This window comes from Chanodichthys erythropterus, chromosome 18 (assembly GCF_024489055.1).
Source record: "Chanodichthys erythropterus isolate Z2021 chromosome 18, ASM2448905v1, whole genome shotgun sequence".
Taxonomy (NCBI): domain Eukaryota; kingdom Metazoa; phylum Chordata; class Actinopteri; order Cypriniformes; family Xenocyprididae; genus Chanodichthys; species Chanodichthys erythropterus.
In genome coordinates this window covers 16,283,765-16,299,999 of record NC_090238.1, presented here as the reverse complement: position 1 = coordinate 16,299,999, position 16,235 = coordinate 16,283,765, and the positions used below count along the sequence as shown (strand labels likewise).

General features: G+C 35.8%; 2 protein-coding genes across 6 annotated transcripts; one reads left to right on the top strand and one right to left on the bottom strand.

Annotated features, from left to right (window-relative positions):
• Positions 1 to 248: 248 nt before the first annotated feature.
• ankef1b (ankyrin repeat and EF-hand domain containing 1b) lies at positions 249 to 9,658 on the bottom strand. 2 transcript variants are annotated; one of them, XM_067368232.1, is made up of 8 exons: positions 9,388 to 9,658; positions 8,499 to 8,698; positions 7,749 to 7,898; positions 7,539 to 7,662; positions 6,271 to 7,105; positions 5,935 to 6,161; positions 5,003 to 5,163; positions 249 to 703 (listed from the first exon to the last, which is right to left on the bottom strand). In XM_067368232.1, the coding sequence occupies exons 1-8, from the start codon at positions 9,641 to 9,643 to the stop codon at positions 527 to 529; spliced, it is 2,130 nt and encodes a 709-aa protein (XP_067224333.1). In that variant the 5' UTR covers positions 9,644 to 9,658; the 3' UTR covers positions 249 to 526. The 2 variants fall into 2 exon arrangements, with proteins under 2 accessions (XP_067224333.1, XP_067224332.1); XM_067368231.1 differs by having other exon boundaries at positions 8,499 to 8,645; positions 9,388 to 9,491.
• A 674-nt stretch (positions 9,659 to 10,332) lies between these two features.
• On the top strand, positions 10,333 to 15,420 carry khk (ketohexokinase). 4 transcript variants are annotated; one of them, XM_067367590.1, is made up of 9 exons: positions 10,351 to 10,659; positions 10,838 to 10,954; positions 11,264 to 11,398; positions 11,620 to 11,754; positions 13,320 to 13,392; positions 13,530 to 13,676; positions 14,626 to 14,714; positions 14,857 to 15,014; positions 15,108 to 15,420. In XM_067367590.1, the coding sequence occupies exons 1-9, from the start codon at positions 10,568 to 10,570 to the stop codon at positions 15,194 to 15,196; spliced, it is 1,035 nt and encodes a 344-aa protein (XP_067223691.1). In that variant the 5' UTR covers positions 10,351 to 10,567; the 3' UTR covers positions 15,197 to 15,420. The 4 variants fall into 4 exon arrangements, with proteins under 4 accessions (XP_067223695.1, XP_067223691.1, XP_067223694.1 ...); XM_067367594.1 differs by lacking the exon at positions 15,108 to 15,420 and having other exon boundaries at positions 10,333 to 10,659; positions 14,835 to 14,955; XM_067367593.1 differs by lacking the exon at positions 11,620 to 11,754 and having other exon boundaries at positions 10,353 to 10,659.
• The last annotated feature ends 815 nt before the right edge of the window (positions 15,421 to 16,235 follow it).

Below are 16,235 nucleotides of genomic sequence, written 5' to 3'. Positions count from 1 at the left end.
AGTGTTAGTCAGAGGTGTAAAGAGTACCTGAAAACCATACTTGAGTAAAAGTACAGATACCTTACAGTGAAAATTACTCCATTACAAGTCTTAGAGTATCTGATTTTAACAGTACTTAAGTATTTTACTCGTATTGAATGCAGGCTTAAAGATGCACTAGTCCTCAACAGCTAAAGGACATGCTGGTGAAAATAAGAAACAGTTGATTTATAAGATGAGAAATCACATTTATTTTCTGAATTTAATGATACTTGTTTCACCTTCTTTTCTTGATTAACCTTCATCTGCTTCTCTACATATTCATCCCTCATTTGTGGTACACCTTTCTCCAAATCCCCTCCTCTTCTTTTTTCCTTTGGAGCTAAAGATTAGGAGATGAGGTCAGTGTGTTTGTGACTGCCACATCATCAAGGCAATTACCTCTTGTACTGGAGCCGATTATCATTTCCTCATCCTTTTAAGGCATTGTTTTCATCAAGCAGTCCCAGTGTGTGACTGAGTCTATTTCATATGGAAATCAACCTGTTTATTGATTGTCGTGCTTCTGTCTGTAGCTCAGAAGAAGTGATATTTTCAATGTCTTGTCCTTTCTCCAACAGCCACTTGAATTATCATCACATCCGGTTGCATGGTATGGAATGACAGATAGAGTTCCAGCTGACTCCGCTGTGTCTCCTTTCACGTGAATGTGCCGAGTCAGAGCCTGGGAATAACAATGAGCAGGTGTTCTGAAATTCTATTGAGGTTTGCAGAACTTACACTCATGTGAGATGAAGAAACTTTAAAAGTATTTCTTATGCAAAGCATATGACCAACTTGCTATGCAGTTGTCGGTGTGTTTTTTTAAAGAAGTCATGACATTAGAAATCAAAATTGGCCTTGATCTTTTGACATATACGAGGTCTTTGTACCATGAAAACATGCAAGTTTCATAGCTTAAAACATCCTCCTCATTATAAACAAAGCATTTATTTAATCAAGCGCTAAAAATAGCTTGTTTTGATATTGGGTGACCTGTGCTGTCACACGGGCAAAAACATTTGAATATGACTGCATCCAGAACAAGACATCAACAAATAGTTATACATGATCGTCACTACACCATGGATACAGTATACAGATGCACGTTCAGCTTCTGACAATACACACACTTGAGTCTGCTTACAGCAGGACAAATGAAAGAATGAAAGAATGATTTGCTTTGACGTGTCCAGTTTAAACAGCTGGTTTGCATCTCTGTACAAACTTCAGAGGGATCCTATTTTTTACACACACACACATATATAATATTATTTATATATATATATATATACACACACAAAGTTCTGGCATGAAACTCTAATGGGCAGGCTAATAGGTCCTTTAACACAACCTGCTAATTATCACATCATTATCTATAGGTCACAGATGATTGGTTCCTGCTGTATTAGTAGCCAATGAGTTTGCATGCTTAATCTTTAAATAAATGAGTTAGCATTGCTTGGCAGTGCAGCGTGCTTCAGAAACCCTCCACCTTCCCCAGCTCCACCTGTATAGATCTGCTACGGTTATTCATGTACGCTATATTGTACAGCAGCAGCATGTCTTACTTGCTCACAGCAGCATGTCGTGTATGTATTGGCAGTAGCAAGTCCCGTACTTGCTCAGCAGCAGCAGCAATAAAGCAGCAGCAGCGTAGCAGATCTGTTCCGCCAAATATCTACATTGTCATATCCATTACCATGCCAAACACTCTGAGAGTTGTCATGACAGAAATATATACAACCCGAATTCCGGAAATGTTGGGACAATTTTTAAATTTGAATAAATGAAAGTACTAAAAACTAAAAGACTTTCAAATCACATGAGCCAGTATTTTATTCACAATAGAACATAGATAACATAACAAATGTTTAAACTGAGATATTTTACACTTGTATCCACTAAATGAGCTCATTTTAAATTTCATACCTGCTACAGGTCTCAAAAAAGTTGACACAGGGGCAAGATATTTTGAAAAGATTCAGCTGGGAGAACATTTAGCAACTAATTAAGTTAATTGATATCAGGTCTGTAACATGATTAGCTATAAAAAGGATGTCTTAGAGAGGCAGAGTCTCTCAGAAGTAAAGATGGCCAGAGTCTCTCCAATCTGTCAAAAGATTATGGAAAACTTTAAAAACAATGTTCCTCAATGTCAAATTGCAAAGGCTTTGCAAATCTCATCATCTACAGTGCATAACATCATCAAAAGATTCAGAGAAACTGGAGAAATCTCTGTGCGTAAGGGACAAGGCCCAAGACCTTTATTGGATGCCCGTGGTCTTCGGGCCCTCAGACGATACTGCATCACTCATCGGCATGATTGTGTCAATGACATTACTAAATGGGCCCAGGAATACTTCCAGAAACCACTGTCGGTAAACACAATCCGTCGTGCCATCTGCAGATGCCAACTAAAGCTTTATCATGCAAAAAGGAAGCCATATGCGAACATGGTCTAGAAGCGCCGTTGTGTCCTGTGGGACAAGGGTCATTTAAAATGGAGTGTTTCAAAGTGGAAAAGTGTTTAATGGTCAGACGAGTCCAAATTTGACATTCTTTTTGGAAATCACGGATGCCATGTCCTCCGGGCTGGAGAGGAGGGACACCTTCCAGCGTGTCATCAGCGTTCAGTTCAGTGCATAAGTGCATACGGTATGGGCAGCTTACATGTTTTGGAATGCACTATAAATGCTGACACAGGGAAGGCCTTGTGTATTTCAGCAGGACAATGCAAAACCACAAACTGCAGCTATTTCAACAGCATGGCTTTGTCGTAGAAGAGTCCGGGTGCTGAATTGGCCTGCCTGCAGTCCAGATCTTTCAACTATAGAGAAAAATACATCAAAGATGACCACAAACTCTTCAGCAGCTAGAAACCTATATCAGGCAAGAATGGGACCAAATTCCTACACCAAAACTCCAGAAACTCATAACCTCGATGCCCAGACGTCTTCAAACTGATGCTACACCATGGTAAACATGCCCCCGTCCCAACTATTTTGAGACCTGCAGCAGACATCAAATTTTAAATTAGCTAATTTTGTGCATAAAATTGTAAAATTTCTCAGTTTAAACATTTCTTGTTATCTATATTCTATTATGAATAATGTGATTTGAAAGTCTTTTAGTTTTCATTTTATTCAAATTTAAAAAACATTCCAACATTTCTGGAATTTGGGTTGTGTGTATATATATATATATATATATATATATATATATATATATATATATATATATATATATATATACAGAGAGAGAGAGAGAAAGAGAGAGTGTGTCCTGTTTGTTTTCTAGGGTCTTTTGGCAATAGCAAGCAATTCAAGCACAACTAACAGGATCACATCCTCATTACACTAGGCCCAGACAGTCATTTAATTTCTCCATTTACATTTTAGCATGCTTGGCTAAATTCCCACTGAGCACAAAACAAACAATAAATTAATAAATACAAAAAATAAAATAAAATGGATTCTTCCAGTAGTTTGCAGTTTTTTAAAAAAAAATAGTTTTCACAAGCAAGTGGTACATTTTCAGAACTAATCTCAAAACAGATCATCAAAAATTCACTTTTTTCAAACATTTCAACAAGGTTTTAATTCTGTTAGTGCAATACACAAAATCACAAAGTATCCTTATCACAACACAATGTTTTTCATCTATATAAACTTTTCATTCACATAACTGCCTTTCATATCAATATCAAACTTTTGATTTGAAAGAATGACTAGCTGTGTGTGATCAGTTTTTTGTACTAAGAGCTTTGAAAATATACACCTTACTTGTGAAAATAGAACGAAAATGTGTTTTAGTGAGTGATTTTTGTTTTTCGACAAATAGGTTTAGGCCTTTTGTTTCAGAGAATAAGGTTTAGTGTCTTAGCAATTGTGAAAAACGGTATTATATAATTATATTATTGTGTCTGACCACCCCCTACTGGCCAGTTTGATATTTAAAACATGCATGCGTGTATTAAAATTACACAATCACCTACACCGATTAATGTGTTACCTTAAAATGTATGACTGTCATCTCCTTTTCCTGTGTTCAGTGGGGGTTGGTGATTAAAGCCAAAGTCACAGGAGAAGCGTAAAGGAAAATGGCTTATAGAGCAGGTGGTGCTCTCAGTCAGGGGTTTGTATAGCAATAATCCAAATGGCAGCACAGTAAGGTGACCACTGTGCATCTCAATGACTGACTATAAAAGGTTATTTTTATCCAGTGTCAAAAAAAAGGGGGATTTATAGGGTTTTTCTGTGGTCCTTCTGTAGCTATCTTTCATTTTTGCTCAACTGACAAAAGTCAAACAAGTCTGGGAAAGACTAATTTGTCAGAAACAAAAGACAGACAATAGCTCTGAATGGAAATCAGCTATTGCGCTGAGACATTTAGTTTATTCCCTTCTCTTTCGACTGCCCCATCCCTTTCAGGCCTGGGATGCTCTTGTTAAAGTGTAGCTATGAAGTCCTTGAGAGTCATCATTTCCTCAAAGTGTTCCCTTCTCTGTCTCATTGTGCTGTGGACTGTTGGTGATCTGTTTTCCCCAAAGCTATAATGCAGGAAACATCAGAAATGAAAAACCCACATAGAAACTATCTATCTATCTATCTATCTATCTATCTATCTATCTATCTATCTATCTATCTATCTATCTATCTATCTATCTATCTATCTATCTATCTATCTATCTATCTATCTATCTATCTATCTATCTATCTATCTATCTATCTATCTATCTATCTATCTATCTATCTATCTAAGAGTTTTATTGTCTTACAGTTTTGGGGACAAAGCTGATGTCAGTCTTGTTGGTGCCACTTTGTATGGTGAACTTTGGATTCTTAACTATGATATTGTCTCTCAGCTCTATTTTCACAGCTGCTGAAACTGATCGAACATCCTTCTACATAAGACAAAGACAACTCATTAAACATTTCAACTATACCTAAATATAGAAAGAAATGCATTTTTTTTCTTTCACCTTTTCTTGTACTGAAGAAGCTGGTTTTGAAGCTGGTTGTGGTTTCTTTTCATTTCCTTTCCCACTGTCTTTATTTTTTGGAAGAATGTTGGATTTGGCAAGGACCAACGCAATGATTCTAGCATCACCATAATTTATAGCAACGTCCAAGCAATTTTGCCCTGTGAGCACAAAAATAATGCATTGCTCTTCATATAAATGGAAATTTTGTACAAAAAAGTAAATGTACATATACAGTACTGTTCAAAAGTTTGGGGTAAATAACATTTTATTTAAAAAAATTATAATAATATTTTTATTCAGAAAGGATGTATTAAGGTAAGAACAAAGATGTTGATCCTGAAGCGAAGTGATGCATTTGTTGAAAAAAAAATCCATATTTAACAAGTTATGAAGTAAAATATCTAGCTTAACAGTCACGTCAGTTAAACTTTTTCGGTAAGTTGAACAGGGAAAGCGTAGGACGTAGCGTAAGCTTTTTGAAGAAGCATCAGTTACACTTTCTTCTTAAGTTAAATATGGAAGACGTTCTGGTGGAAGCTAGATATTTTACTTCATGACTTGTTAAATATGGATTTTTTTTACACAAACACATCGCTTCGCTTCAGAAGCACTTCATTAACCCCCCGGAGCTGTGTGAAGAATGTTTATGATTGATGGATCTGGATGGAGGCACTTTCTTCAGCTCATACTCGTTGATATTGCTCACTGCCTTTATAAAGCTCGGATACATCAGAATATTTATTAATATATCTCTGATTGTATTCATCAGAAAGAAGCACGTCATATACACATAGGATGGCTTGAGGGTGAGTAAAGCTTGGGGTATTTTTCATTTGAAAGTGACAAAACATTCTTTAAAAAAAATGACCCTAAACTTTTCACTAAACTGTGGTGTAGAGACAGACATATTTTAGTATCAGAACCAGTACCTCTCTTGTTTTCTGCCATGACTTTGGCTCCAGCTTTGATGAGATACTCTACACAGCTGAACCGACAGCTTTCAATAGCTCTCATGAGTGGAGTTGCTCCATTCATTGCCACTGCATCCACCATGGCTCCAGATTGCACCAGCATCTTGATAATGTCTACATGACCTGCATGGCAAGCATGGTGGAGGGGCGTCCAGTTAAACTGGTCAACTGCATTGACATCAGCCCTATAGAGTCACAGAAACAAAATGTTCCTACAATGACAGTCTATCATCTAGTTACATTAAATGTGTAAACAAAAGAAGATATTTCTTTATTTTTTCTTAGTAGCGTTACCTCAGTGAAATGAGGAATTTAGCTACTTGGTAGTTGCCACAGCTGCATGCTGTCATGAGTGGCGTCTTAAAGAACTGATCTTTGATATCAACAGGCACTTGTTGGGTAAATGCCAGGCTAAGAGAATCTATATCTCCAGTTTTCACACAGTAATTGATGTTGGTATAGATCTTTTCAGGATCATCAATATACCAAGCAGAGTCATTCTCAATGGGGTGAACTGGTGGCCGGTCTCGGTTGAAACGTTTGGTGTCAACGAACGGCTGGTAGCTCTCAATCATGTAGTAAGGCAGTCCACTGTCCTCTCTTCTGCAAATCAGCTCAGGTGGCATTGTGCATATGGGCAATGGTGTGGCAGATTTGCCACTCTTTTTTCCCTTGCCACCCTTTTCCTTCTTAGCTGGCTTAGGAGCGTAGGATGAGATGACAAATGCCTTCTGGAGGTACTTGAGGCCTTTGAAAAACTCATTTACATTGATGACACTTTCATGGTTTTTGTCATGTTCCTTGATGATCCTTTGCAGGTTCTCTTTACTAACAGGAGCTCGATGCACCTGCAGTAAAGACACAAATGTCTCCAGAGAAACTTTTTCAACCGGTTTATCTTGTCCTTCAGCGATTTCAAAGGCTCTGCGCAAGGTTGCCTCATGTTCACAGGACCAGTCGTGAAGGGTGACGGCCCAGAGTTCATTGGGGTTTACGGCATCAGGCGCAGAAAGCTTCACATGCATTTTCTCTGCTTTCTTGAGCTCCTTCAGTGCAGCTTTGTGGCCATTGTTTTTGGCGACCTGGCTTGGAAGAAGACCTTCCAGATTCTTCAGTTTGGGATTGCATCCTATTGCAGATAAGAGAGTACTTATATGAATAAGTCAGCAAAAGTATTTTTAGTATTTTGAATAAAGGAGCAGTTTAATTTGAACTGATGTTTAATTTAATATATAATGCAAACTTAATAGTTTTATTAAGTTATTTAATATTTGCCAGTGCTGTAGATTTCAACAACAGATATATAGCAAACTGACAGCACGTTGAGAATAATTAAGAAAAGTGTCCAGTGTGAAATGACACAAACAAACAAAAACATTGTTTAATCACTCAATTCTTTTCTTTTGAAGGCTATGTTAACATGCGATTTCAAATCCTGGCGCTTCAGAAGTTTGGAAAACAAATATTTATATTTTAAACTGGGGAGTTAAATTTCATGACCCCTTTAATGAAGGCAGTACTTGTTCTTGTGAATAATAGAATAGACAATAGACCCAGCTTACCTCTTTGGGCCAGGAATCTACAGCACTCATTGAAGCCGCCAGCAGCAGCAAAGTGCAATGGTGTGTTACCCTTTGTTGTGCTGATACACATGTCAGCAGAGTATGCAGACAGCACCTGTAAAACCTGTATAGAGCCGAGATAGTAAAACCAAGATACAAGATAGCTAAACAATGGCAAATTTTGTGCTATTCAGAATGCCATGGCATCACCTCAAGGAAACCTCCTTCGGCAGCAAAGTGGGCAGCACACCGTCCTTCTTTATCAAGCAAGTTAGGATTCCCTCCTTTTTGTAAAATGGCTCTGACAAGCTTCAGAGCACCAGCCTTAGAGGCCTCCATGAGCGCAGAGCATTGTGTCACCTTTGGGAAGCCAAAACATGACAAATTATACTGATTCCACTCCATCAAAATCCACATTTTCTTGCTGACCTGTTTATCCTATAAAGCATACTGGATACACAAATTTCAAAGGCCTCTAAATGATCAATATGATCAAAAAAGCATTTAAACATCATCTTACTAAGACATTATTGGGAGATATCGAGAGACAACTGATATGCCTTTTATGTAAGTAGTCTGCTATACTGTTATTAAGATCTCATTGATTTACATTAATAGCTTCAGGATGTCATTTTACTTTTGGGCCATATAAATATCAGCAACTGCTCCAAATTGCACATTTTGCTCAGTTTGGGCCTTTGAATATACTGTATCATACACTATATGAGGCATAAATGTCTGATGTATTAATTATTTTGCCTAAAGTTTCAATAAACTGTTCCATTTTAAAAGTGTACGGTGGCCGAGAGAGCTCAACACACTACTATAAAATTTGTAAAAGTGTATAATTTGTAAAAGAGATCTTTGAATCATCTATGTGCATTGCATAAATTAGTAGACAGTATTTTTGGGGGGAGGGGAGTATTCATTTGAACTGTGATCTGAGGACAGATCTGAGACCTGATCTGCTGCATTTGGATCAGCTCCTTTCTCCAATATGTTTATGCATAAGTCTTCACAGTCCTTTGCATTTTCACATGCGAACACAAGCAGTGGCTTCCCTGAGTTAGAAACATTGTTGACATTTGCATTGCTGCTGAGCACCATCTGCAGGCAGAGAGCATGTTCTTTAGATGGAGAGATACAGTAGAACAGCACCCCTACAAATGAAACAACAGAAGTCACTGGAGTTTCTATTAAACATGTTTCTAACTGAATGTAATATTTTAAATATATTGTTTAAATGTAGATTAAACGTATTATGATTATTTTAAATGTATTAGTTGAAGCACATCTTTATGTGCAATTTCAGAATTACTTCTACTGTTTAAAATTGACTTTAATTATACTGAAGTCATGCATTTAAATACATTTGCAATTACGTTTTTGTCATTTTGAATGTGCAATTTAGTACATTTAAAATATTTTACCTGTTTTAATTGTAATGTAAAATAACACACTATAGTTAGTTACTTTTGTTAGTCTTTTTGTTAGTCAGCACATCAAATAAAGTGTACTTTAAAGCATGACAAAAGCTCATTATTAAAACATGATTTAATATGTACTCTAAAGTAAAATGTTTAATTTGGCATGACAAAGTGCACTTTTTACATGTGTTATACATCATTTACATGTAGACTTAAGTGGCCATATTTCATTAATATTATTTTATTTGCAAGTTTAAACATACTTTTAAGATTTGAAGCAAGTGCACATTTAATACAATTAAGTGCATTTCTTTTTACAAGTGATATTTTGGCACTTCAATGGTGCATAAAGATAAAATTAAGTGTAAGATCTGTTAAAATTGTAAAGTAGGCTATATACATTTCTAAAACAATGTTCTTACCTTTTCCCTCTTCATCTGTGAGAGTCACATCTGCATGATGTTTGATCAGAAGGTACAGAATCTTGTAGTAGCCCAGCTGTGCAGCCAGCATCACTGGTGTGCAGCCCTTCTTGTCCTGTATGTCAGGATGGGCTTTCAGGGACAGAAGGAACTGTACGAGGTCTTCATCATGGTCCACAGTCGCCTGATACAAGGCACCCAGTCCCTGTTTGGGCTCAGTCATATTTATCAGGTTGGACACACCCATTTGGACCATCTTTTTTATCTGTGGTTTGTTCTTCTCCAGCACATATTGCAGGAGTTTATAGATCTGGAGGACCTCCACGTTGCCTTTCGCCACCACACTTTTTGAAGTTATCTCCATTCTCTCATCTGTGTCTTAGGAACTTATAAATAACATTAAAAACATGCAATAAGACAACTGAAAGATCATGTGTACATTCAAATATTAAGAAATGTCATGACACTTTCATTCATATTTGAATATAGCCTTATGAGCACTATAATTGTAATAGTCTATAAATGTAATAGTGTTAATAGCCTTTATAATAAAAGAGAGGTATTTTTGGAGTACAATATTGCGCATACAAACACGCGTAGACTATGGGTAACGTTAATAGGCCAAAGAATCAAATTCTCTTTCAAAGAAAAGTATTAAGTATCATGACCATATATATGTATTAAAATAAATATTCATACATTACACAAATAGCTGCACTGAAATATAACTGGAAGAAAGTCAACAGGTAACGTTAGTAAATAAACGAACCTTTCTTGTCACTTAGCAACCGCTCTGAGGTAATGGCCTACTGAGATTATGAGCAGTTTTATCTTACTTTAGGAACAATTAGCTACTAAAATGCACTTATATTCGTATATTTATAAAGATTGAAATGATTATTAACCAAAGAAAATGTCATTTCTGTGTTTTTTTTAAACAGCAAAATGCATTTTAGAACAAAAACATAACGGAAAGCGTTCGGCTGCTCTCGATAAAAGTCGGGAATCGCTCGCTCACATTCGGCCACACTCGGCAAAAGCCGTAAGACTTCGTGTTCATGTTTACCATGTCCCATTCAATTTGAAAGATAAACGCTCTCCCGCTCCTCTTCGGAATATTGTGACGTTATGACCTTTCATCCAAAGTCCATAGTCCAGGATTTCTTTCTGCAGGAACAATATGGGAGACAAAAAGATACTCAGCATTGGTTTGGTGTGTCTGGATATCATAAATGTTGTGGATAAATACCCGGAAGAAGATACTGATACCAGGTAGGAAATTCTGATAACATTCTACAAATTACAACTGTATTGATGCACACGATGCACTTTTGTGTTAGCATTTCAAAAGCATAACCAGCCTGAACATATAGAGTATCCTGCTGCTATACCCTGCAGTTAATGTTACATCACAGGTCATAAAATAAGTCATAAAATAAATGGTTCGTAGGTGTTTGTCTCAGAGATGGCAGAGGGGAGGAAACGCATCAAACACGTGCACTGTTTTGTCTCTACTTGGGGCCCCTTGTGCATTTATGGGATCTTTGGCTCCTGGACCAGTAGCTGAGTAAGTGCTTTCTACCTACTACCTACAATGCAACAACATTTTTAGTTATCTGATACAAATTAGTATATATAAAGAATGACAGTGTGTGTGTAATACATTTATATCAGATATAACATGCCAAGATACACTGATATTTGTACACTGGATGCATTTTCATCTTTTCTTACTCCTGCAAGTTTTTATATAAGCAGACATACACTACCCTATCCCTTACACATCTTCCCAAAGTCACATCTTGTCTTAGTTTACCATAGCGGCACACTTAAGTTCTATATATGCATACTTTTCCTTGCTAATTTGTTTTTCTAGCTTCATCTTGAATGATTTTCAAATGTACAAGATTGACATCTCTCTTCTTCTCGAGCATGCTGAATGCTCTTTTCCAGCCTCTGTAGTAATCAGCAGTGTGACGACAGGAAGCCGTACAATTCTGCATATGAACAGGTTTGTGTGTGAGAGTATATGTGTAAGTATTAAGAAGCTCTTTCCTCACAGGACTGCTGACATATTCCTGACGCAAAACAACAAGTGAAAATACACTACTGCTTTTTCTGTTTTAAGGGGTGTGAGGCTGGCAAGCATTGTGAGCCGGCTAAATGTTTCCTGCTCAAAATAGTCTGTAGTACATATGGGTCACTGCAATACCTCTCTGTTTGCTGTACTAGTTTCATCGTGGGGGATTTTGCACGGCGTGGGGTGGACATATCTGGTGTGGCTTGGCAGCAGTGGGGTGAGACCCCGTGTGCTTGTTGTGTGGTGTGTCCTACCAATGGCTCTCGCACTGTCGTGCTCTCGGACACGTAAGAGTAGCATCCAAAGTCACAGTAATCATAACATAGTCAAAGTTCTTCCTTTTCTCAAACATAATCTGATAAAAGTCTTTCTGCGGTGGCACTGCCGTAATTAACAGTAATTTAGGGGGCGTTTACACAACAGCGCTTTCAACTAAAAACTGAAAACTTTTTATGCGTATTGGCCATTAATTTACCCGATAATGGCATTTTGGGGGCCTGAAAATGCAATTTTTTGAAAACGACACCGATATTGTCTCCATAAAAGCTACAAAAATTGTGAAAACGGTGACGCCATGCGCATGCATAAATTTTTCTTGACAAAGTGACATCGCCAACTATAGGCCTGGCATGAATAATACAGCGTTTTTTGTCTGTTTTGCAGAACTGTGTGAATGGCTATCGAATTGACAATGTTGTCGTTTGCACCTGAAAAACCCAATGGAAAAACTTTTCCGTTTTTAGTACATTGTTGTTGTGTAAACATACCCTTAGTCTTAAAGTAGATTCTATTAACAAATCATGACAATTCGACATTGCATGCATTCATTTGAGTGATTATTTTTTTGGAGATTTGTTATTGTCCTATTAGATGTCTGTTTTGTCCAAGATTATTTTCATCAGTTGTTTTAAACAACACACAACAGCACACAATGTCAAAGCTTACTAGGTAACTAGCTAACTTATTCCACGGCTCTCTGAAATACTTGATTCTGATTGATCAGTTTCCACATTGTATGGCCAAATATTTGTGTATAATGACCTCTAAATGATCTGGCTGATTGACTGATTTTACTACATAGCATAGCATAACATACTATATACTACACAAAATAAAAATAATTTCAGCTCAAATCAATATGTATTTGTATCTATTTATGTATTTTGTACATATCTATTCATGTATTTATGTATTTTGCCAAGTAGCCGTGTAATAAGTAAGATAATGTTCAATCATCTATTCATTATCACAAAATAAACCCCTGCAGAATGATACAAAACCTCTCCACTTCAAGGTCCTGATTGGCCTGCAGAGGTTTATATTTGTGGTTAAGACTGGTTGACTGTACATTATCATTTACTTGTATTTGCTTTGTTTGTAGCAAACTAATATATAAAACAACATTTATTTTCATCTTGGCCTTGAATAATATTTCTTGTCTCTAAAACCTGTTTTGAGAACTTTCAAAACCTTTTCCTTCTATGCTGAGAAACAGACTTTGGTTTATAATCGTAATAATCTTATAATAACAGCCCAAAGCTGACTATTTCTCTGTGCTGATGACTGTTATCAAATGTTTTACTGTATGCAAACTGACAGCCATCTGGTCTAAGGGAATAATTTAGGGTTTTTCCATTATAAAGACCTTCACTGATTAAGTTTGTGACTGTAAACAGTTTTGTATTATATGATTACAGCAGATCATGTCACAATAATTGATAGTAATAGTGACTTGTATCATGTACACAAAGTACAGTCATTACTTATTATTTACTGATCTTTCTTTGAACACTGATTGTTGTAGTCCAGCATACAAGAGAACTTTCTTCAGCAATTTTCTTTTTTTAATCAGAAACTTGCCAGATGTTTCTGTAGAAGACTTTTCAAAGGTGGACCTGAGCCAGTACAAGTGGGTCCACTGGGAGGTGAGAGTGTCTGCCAAAATATCTTTGACTTTCTTCATAGTAACAGTCCAAGTTCAGACCAGACACCCTATTTAGTTCTTTCTGATCTGTGTTATTCCACAAGTAGAGAGCTGATTGTTTTATGAATGCATTGTCAGGGCCGTAATGCTGACGAACAAGTGAAGATGATCGAGAGGGTGAGAGAGTATAACAGCAAACAGGAAGAGAAGAACAGAATAACCATCTCTGTGGAAATCGAGAAGACCAGGGAACCACTCTACCAGCTTTTCCCTCTTGGTGATTTGGTATGATTTCACTACATGTTTTAGACTTCAAACTGGACTAAATAAAATGCATTATTTGAACTTGGATAAACTACAGTCAAGTGCTCATTGTAGAATTGTTTTCAGATAACATAAAATATATATATAAGAACAGAATAACCATCGCTGTATATAATATTTGTACATATACTACCATTTAAATGTTTGGAGTCAGTACAATTATTTTTCAGCAAGGATGCATTAAATTGATCAAAAGTGATCATAAAGACATAATTTTACAAAAAAATTGCTGTTAACGGCAAATAAAAATGCTGTTCTTGTGAACTTTCTATTCAACAAAGTATCCAGAAAATAATGTATCACAGGCTCCAAAAAAATAATAATCAGCACAACTGTTTTCTATATTGTTAATAATCATAAATGTATCTTGAGCATCAAATCAGCATATAAGAATTTCTGAAGGATCATGTGACACTGAAGACTGAAGTATTGATGCTGAAAATTCAGCTTCACTGTCACAGGAATAAATTAAATTATAAAATATATTAAAATAGAAAACTGTTCTTTTAAATTGTAATAACATTTCACAGTATTACTGTTTTTAATGTATTTTTAATCAAATAAAATCTTACCAACACCAATTTTTGAACGTTAGAGTTTATAATGACATTTTAAATTATATATAGGATAAACTATTTAGTGTATTTTAAAATGTAAAAATATATGTCTGAATTTTTTTTTCTCTTGTACAAATAGGTTACTACATATTTTAGGCAGTGATTGTGAAAAATCTTCAGTTAAACAGTATAGTATATATATATATATATATATTAGACAAAATATTTATTTAATGAACATGCAAGGAGCATAAGAGTTAAAGAAGCAGTGCATTTGTGTATCGACTAATTGTAAGCTTTGAGACATGTTTGAATACTACACAACCTGTTTATTTGTGACCGCTTTCCCTCAGGTCTTTGTAAGTAAGGATGTGGCACAGCACTTTGGGTTTGACTCAGCCTCTGCTGCATTAAAGGGTTTCAGCAGTCGTCTGAGGAAGGGGTGAGTAAAACAACCACTAGATGTCACTAGTCCTCCAAAAACTGCTGACTGACCATATATATTCATAACAACTGCCTAAGGGTATGTTCTTTTCAAATATTAGCCATTTCATGTGTTTAGGTGAGTTTGGTTGTGTGTCTAGAGCTACCCTAATTTGTGCATGGGCGGAAAAGGGAGCAGATGCCATGGGTCCCGACGGCGTAGTCATCCATTCAGATGCATTCCCACCTGAGAAGCTTGTGGACACACTTGGAGCAGGGGACACGTTCAATGCTTCTGTGATCTATTCTCTTTCGAACGGTAAGGATGATTTCTAATTGTGAAACAAAAGCTTAATGGGTTATTGTAAGTTGTGTAAATCAGTTCAAGTCGGTTTAATTTTCTTTTCTGCAGGGGGCAGCCTACAGGATGCTCTCACATTTGGCTGCCAGATTGCAGGCAAAAAATGCGGTGTCCATGGATATGATGGAATTTTACACTGAACATGGCGGAAAGGTGCACAGCTGGAATGTAGTACAGACATGAAGCCTGCTCTGCTGAAACTTACCTAGTGTTGTAAGCCACTAGTCCTTGTCAAGGCATGATGATAGTACTGAGTGTTGCTTCACATAGAAAAGATGTAATGTAATGTAAATGCAAAGGATAAGACTAAATAATGTTGCTATATTGTACTGATTCCTCTGTATTAGCATGATTAAATTAATTGAAGGAGTTTTAAACTTGTTGTTTCAACTTTTCACTGATGCTTTCAAACAAACAAACAGAAAATAATAATGTGATATCAGAAAGAAAATAATAATTATGATTTAAAAAAAAAATATATATATTTTTTTTGAAAGGAGTCTCTTATGCTCACCAAGACCAAGATAAAATACAGTAAAAACAGTAATATTGTGAAATATTATTACAATTTAAAATAACTGTTCTATTTTAATATATTTTAAATAGCAATTTATTCCTGTGATGTCAAAGCTGAATTTTCAGCATCATTACTCCGGTCTTCAGTGTCACATGATCTTTCTAGTATGCAAATTTGCTGCTCAAGAAACATTTTGTATTATTATCAAATTTCAAAACAGTGTTTTTTGCTTAATATTTCTGTTGAAACTTTGATATGCTAGCATTCATAAGTTTAGGGTAAGTTAAGAAGTATATTTAATACTTACATTTTATGCATATTTTCTGAATATATCAAAAGTAATGGCAAATATTTATAATGTTACAAAATATTTCAAATGAATGCTGTTGTTTTAACTTTCTATTAATTAAAGAATTCTGAAAAAATTTATTTGATAATTATGTAACGTTTAAATAAGTAACACTGATAATAAAAACCATTATTAATAATTGAGCACCAATAATAATTGATAATGGAGTACTAAATCAATATCAAAGCCAAATCAATAATATTTACTGTTTTACAATATTTATTACAGTTTTTACTTTATTTTTGATCAAATAAAGGCAGCCTTAAGAGACCACTATATTATTATTATTATTATTATTATTATTATTTAATTA

Coding starts and splice junctions, on each gene's coding strand:
- ankef1b (XM_067368232.1), bottom strand. CDS start 9,643: ATGGTCCAAATGGGTGTGTCCAACCTGATAAATATGACTGAGCCCAAA. Junction 8,699..9,387: donor CACAGATGAAGAGGGAAAAG/GTAAGAACATTG, acceptor TTTCATTTGTAG/GGGTGCTGTTCTACTGTATC. Junction 7,106..7,538: donor TAGATTCCTGGCCCAAAGAG/GTAAGCTGGGTC, acceptor TATCTGCAATAG/GATGCAATCCCAAACTGAAG.
- khk (XM_067367590.1), top strand. CDS start 10,568: ATGGGAGACAAAAAGATACTCAGCATTGGTTTGGTGTGTCTGGATATC. Junction 11,399..11,619: donor ACAATTCTGCATATGAACAG/GTTTGTGTGTGA, acceptor TTGCTGTACTAG/TTTCATCGTGGGGGATTTTG. Junction 13,393..13,529: donor ACAAGTGGGTCCACTGGGAG/GTGAGAGTGTCT, acceptor ATGCATTGTCAG/GGCCGTAATGCTGACGAACA.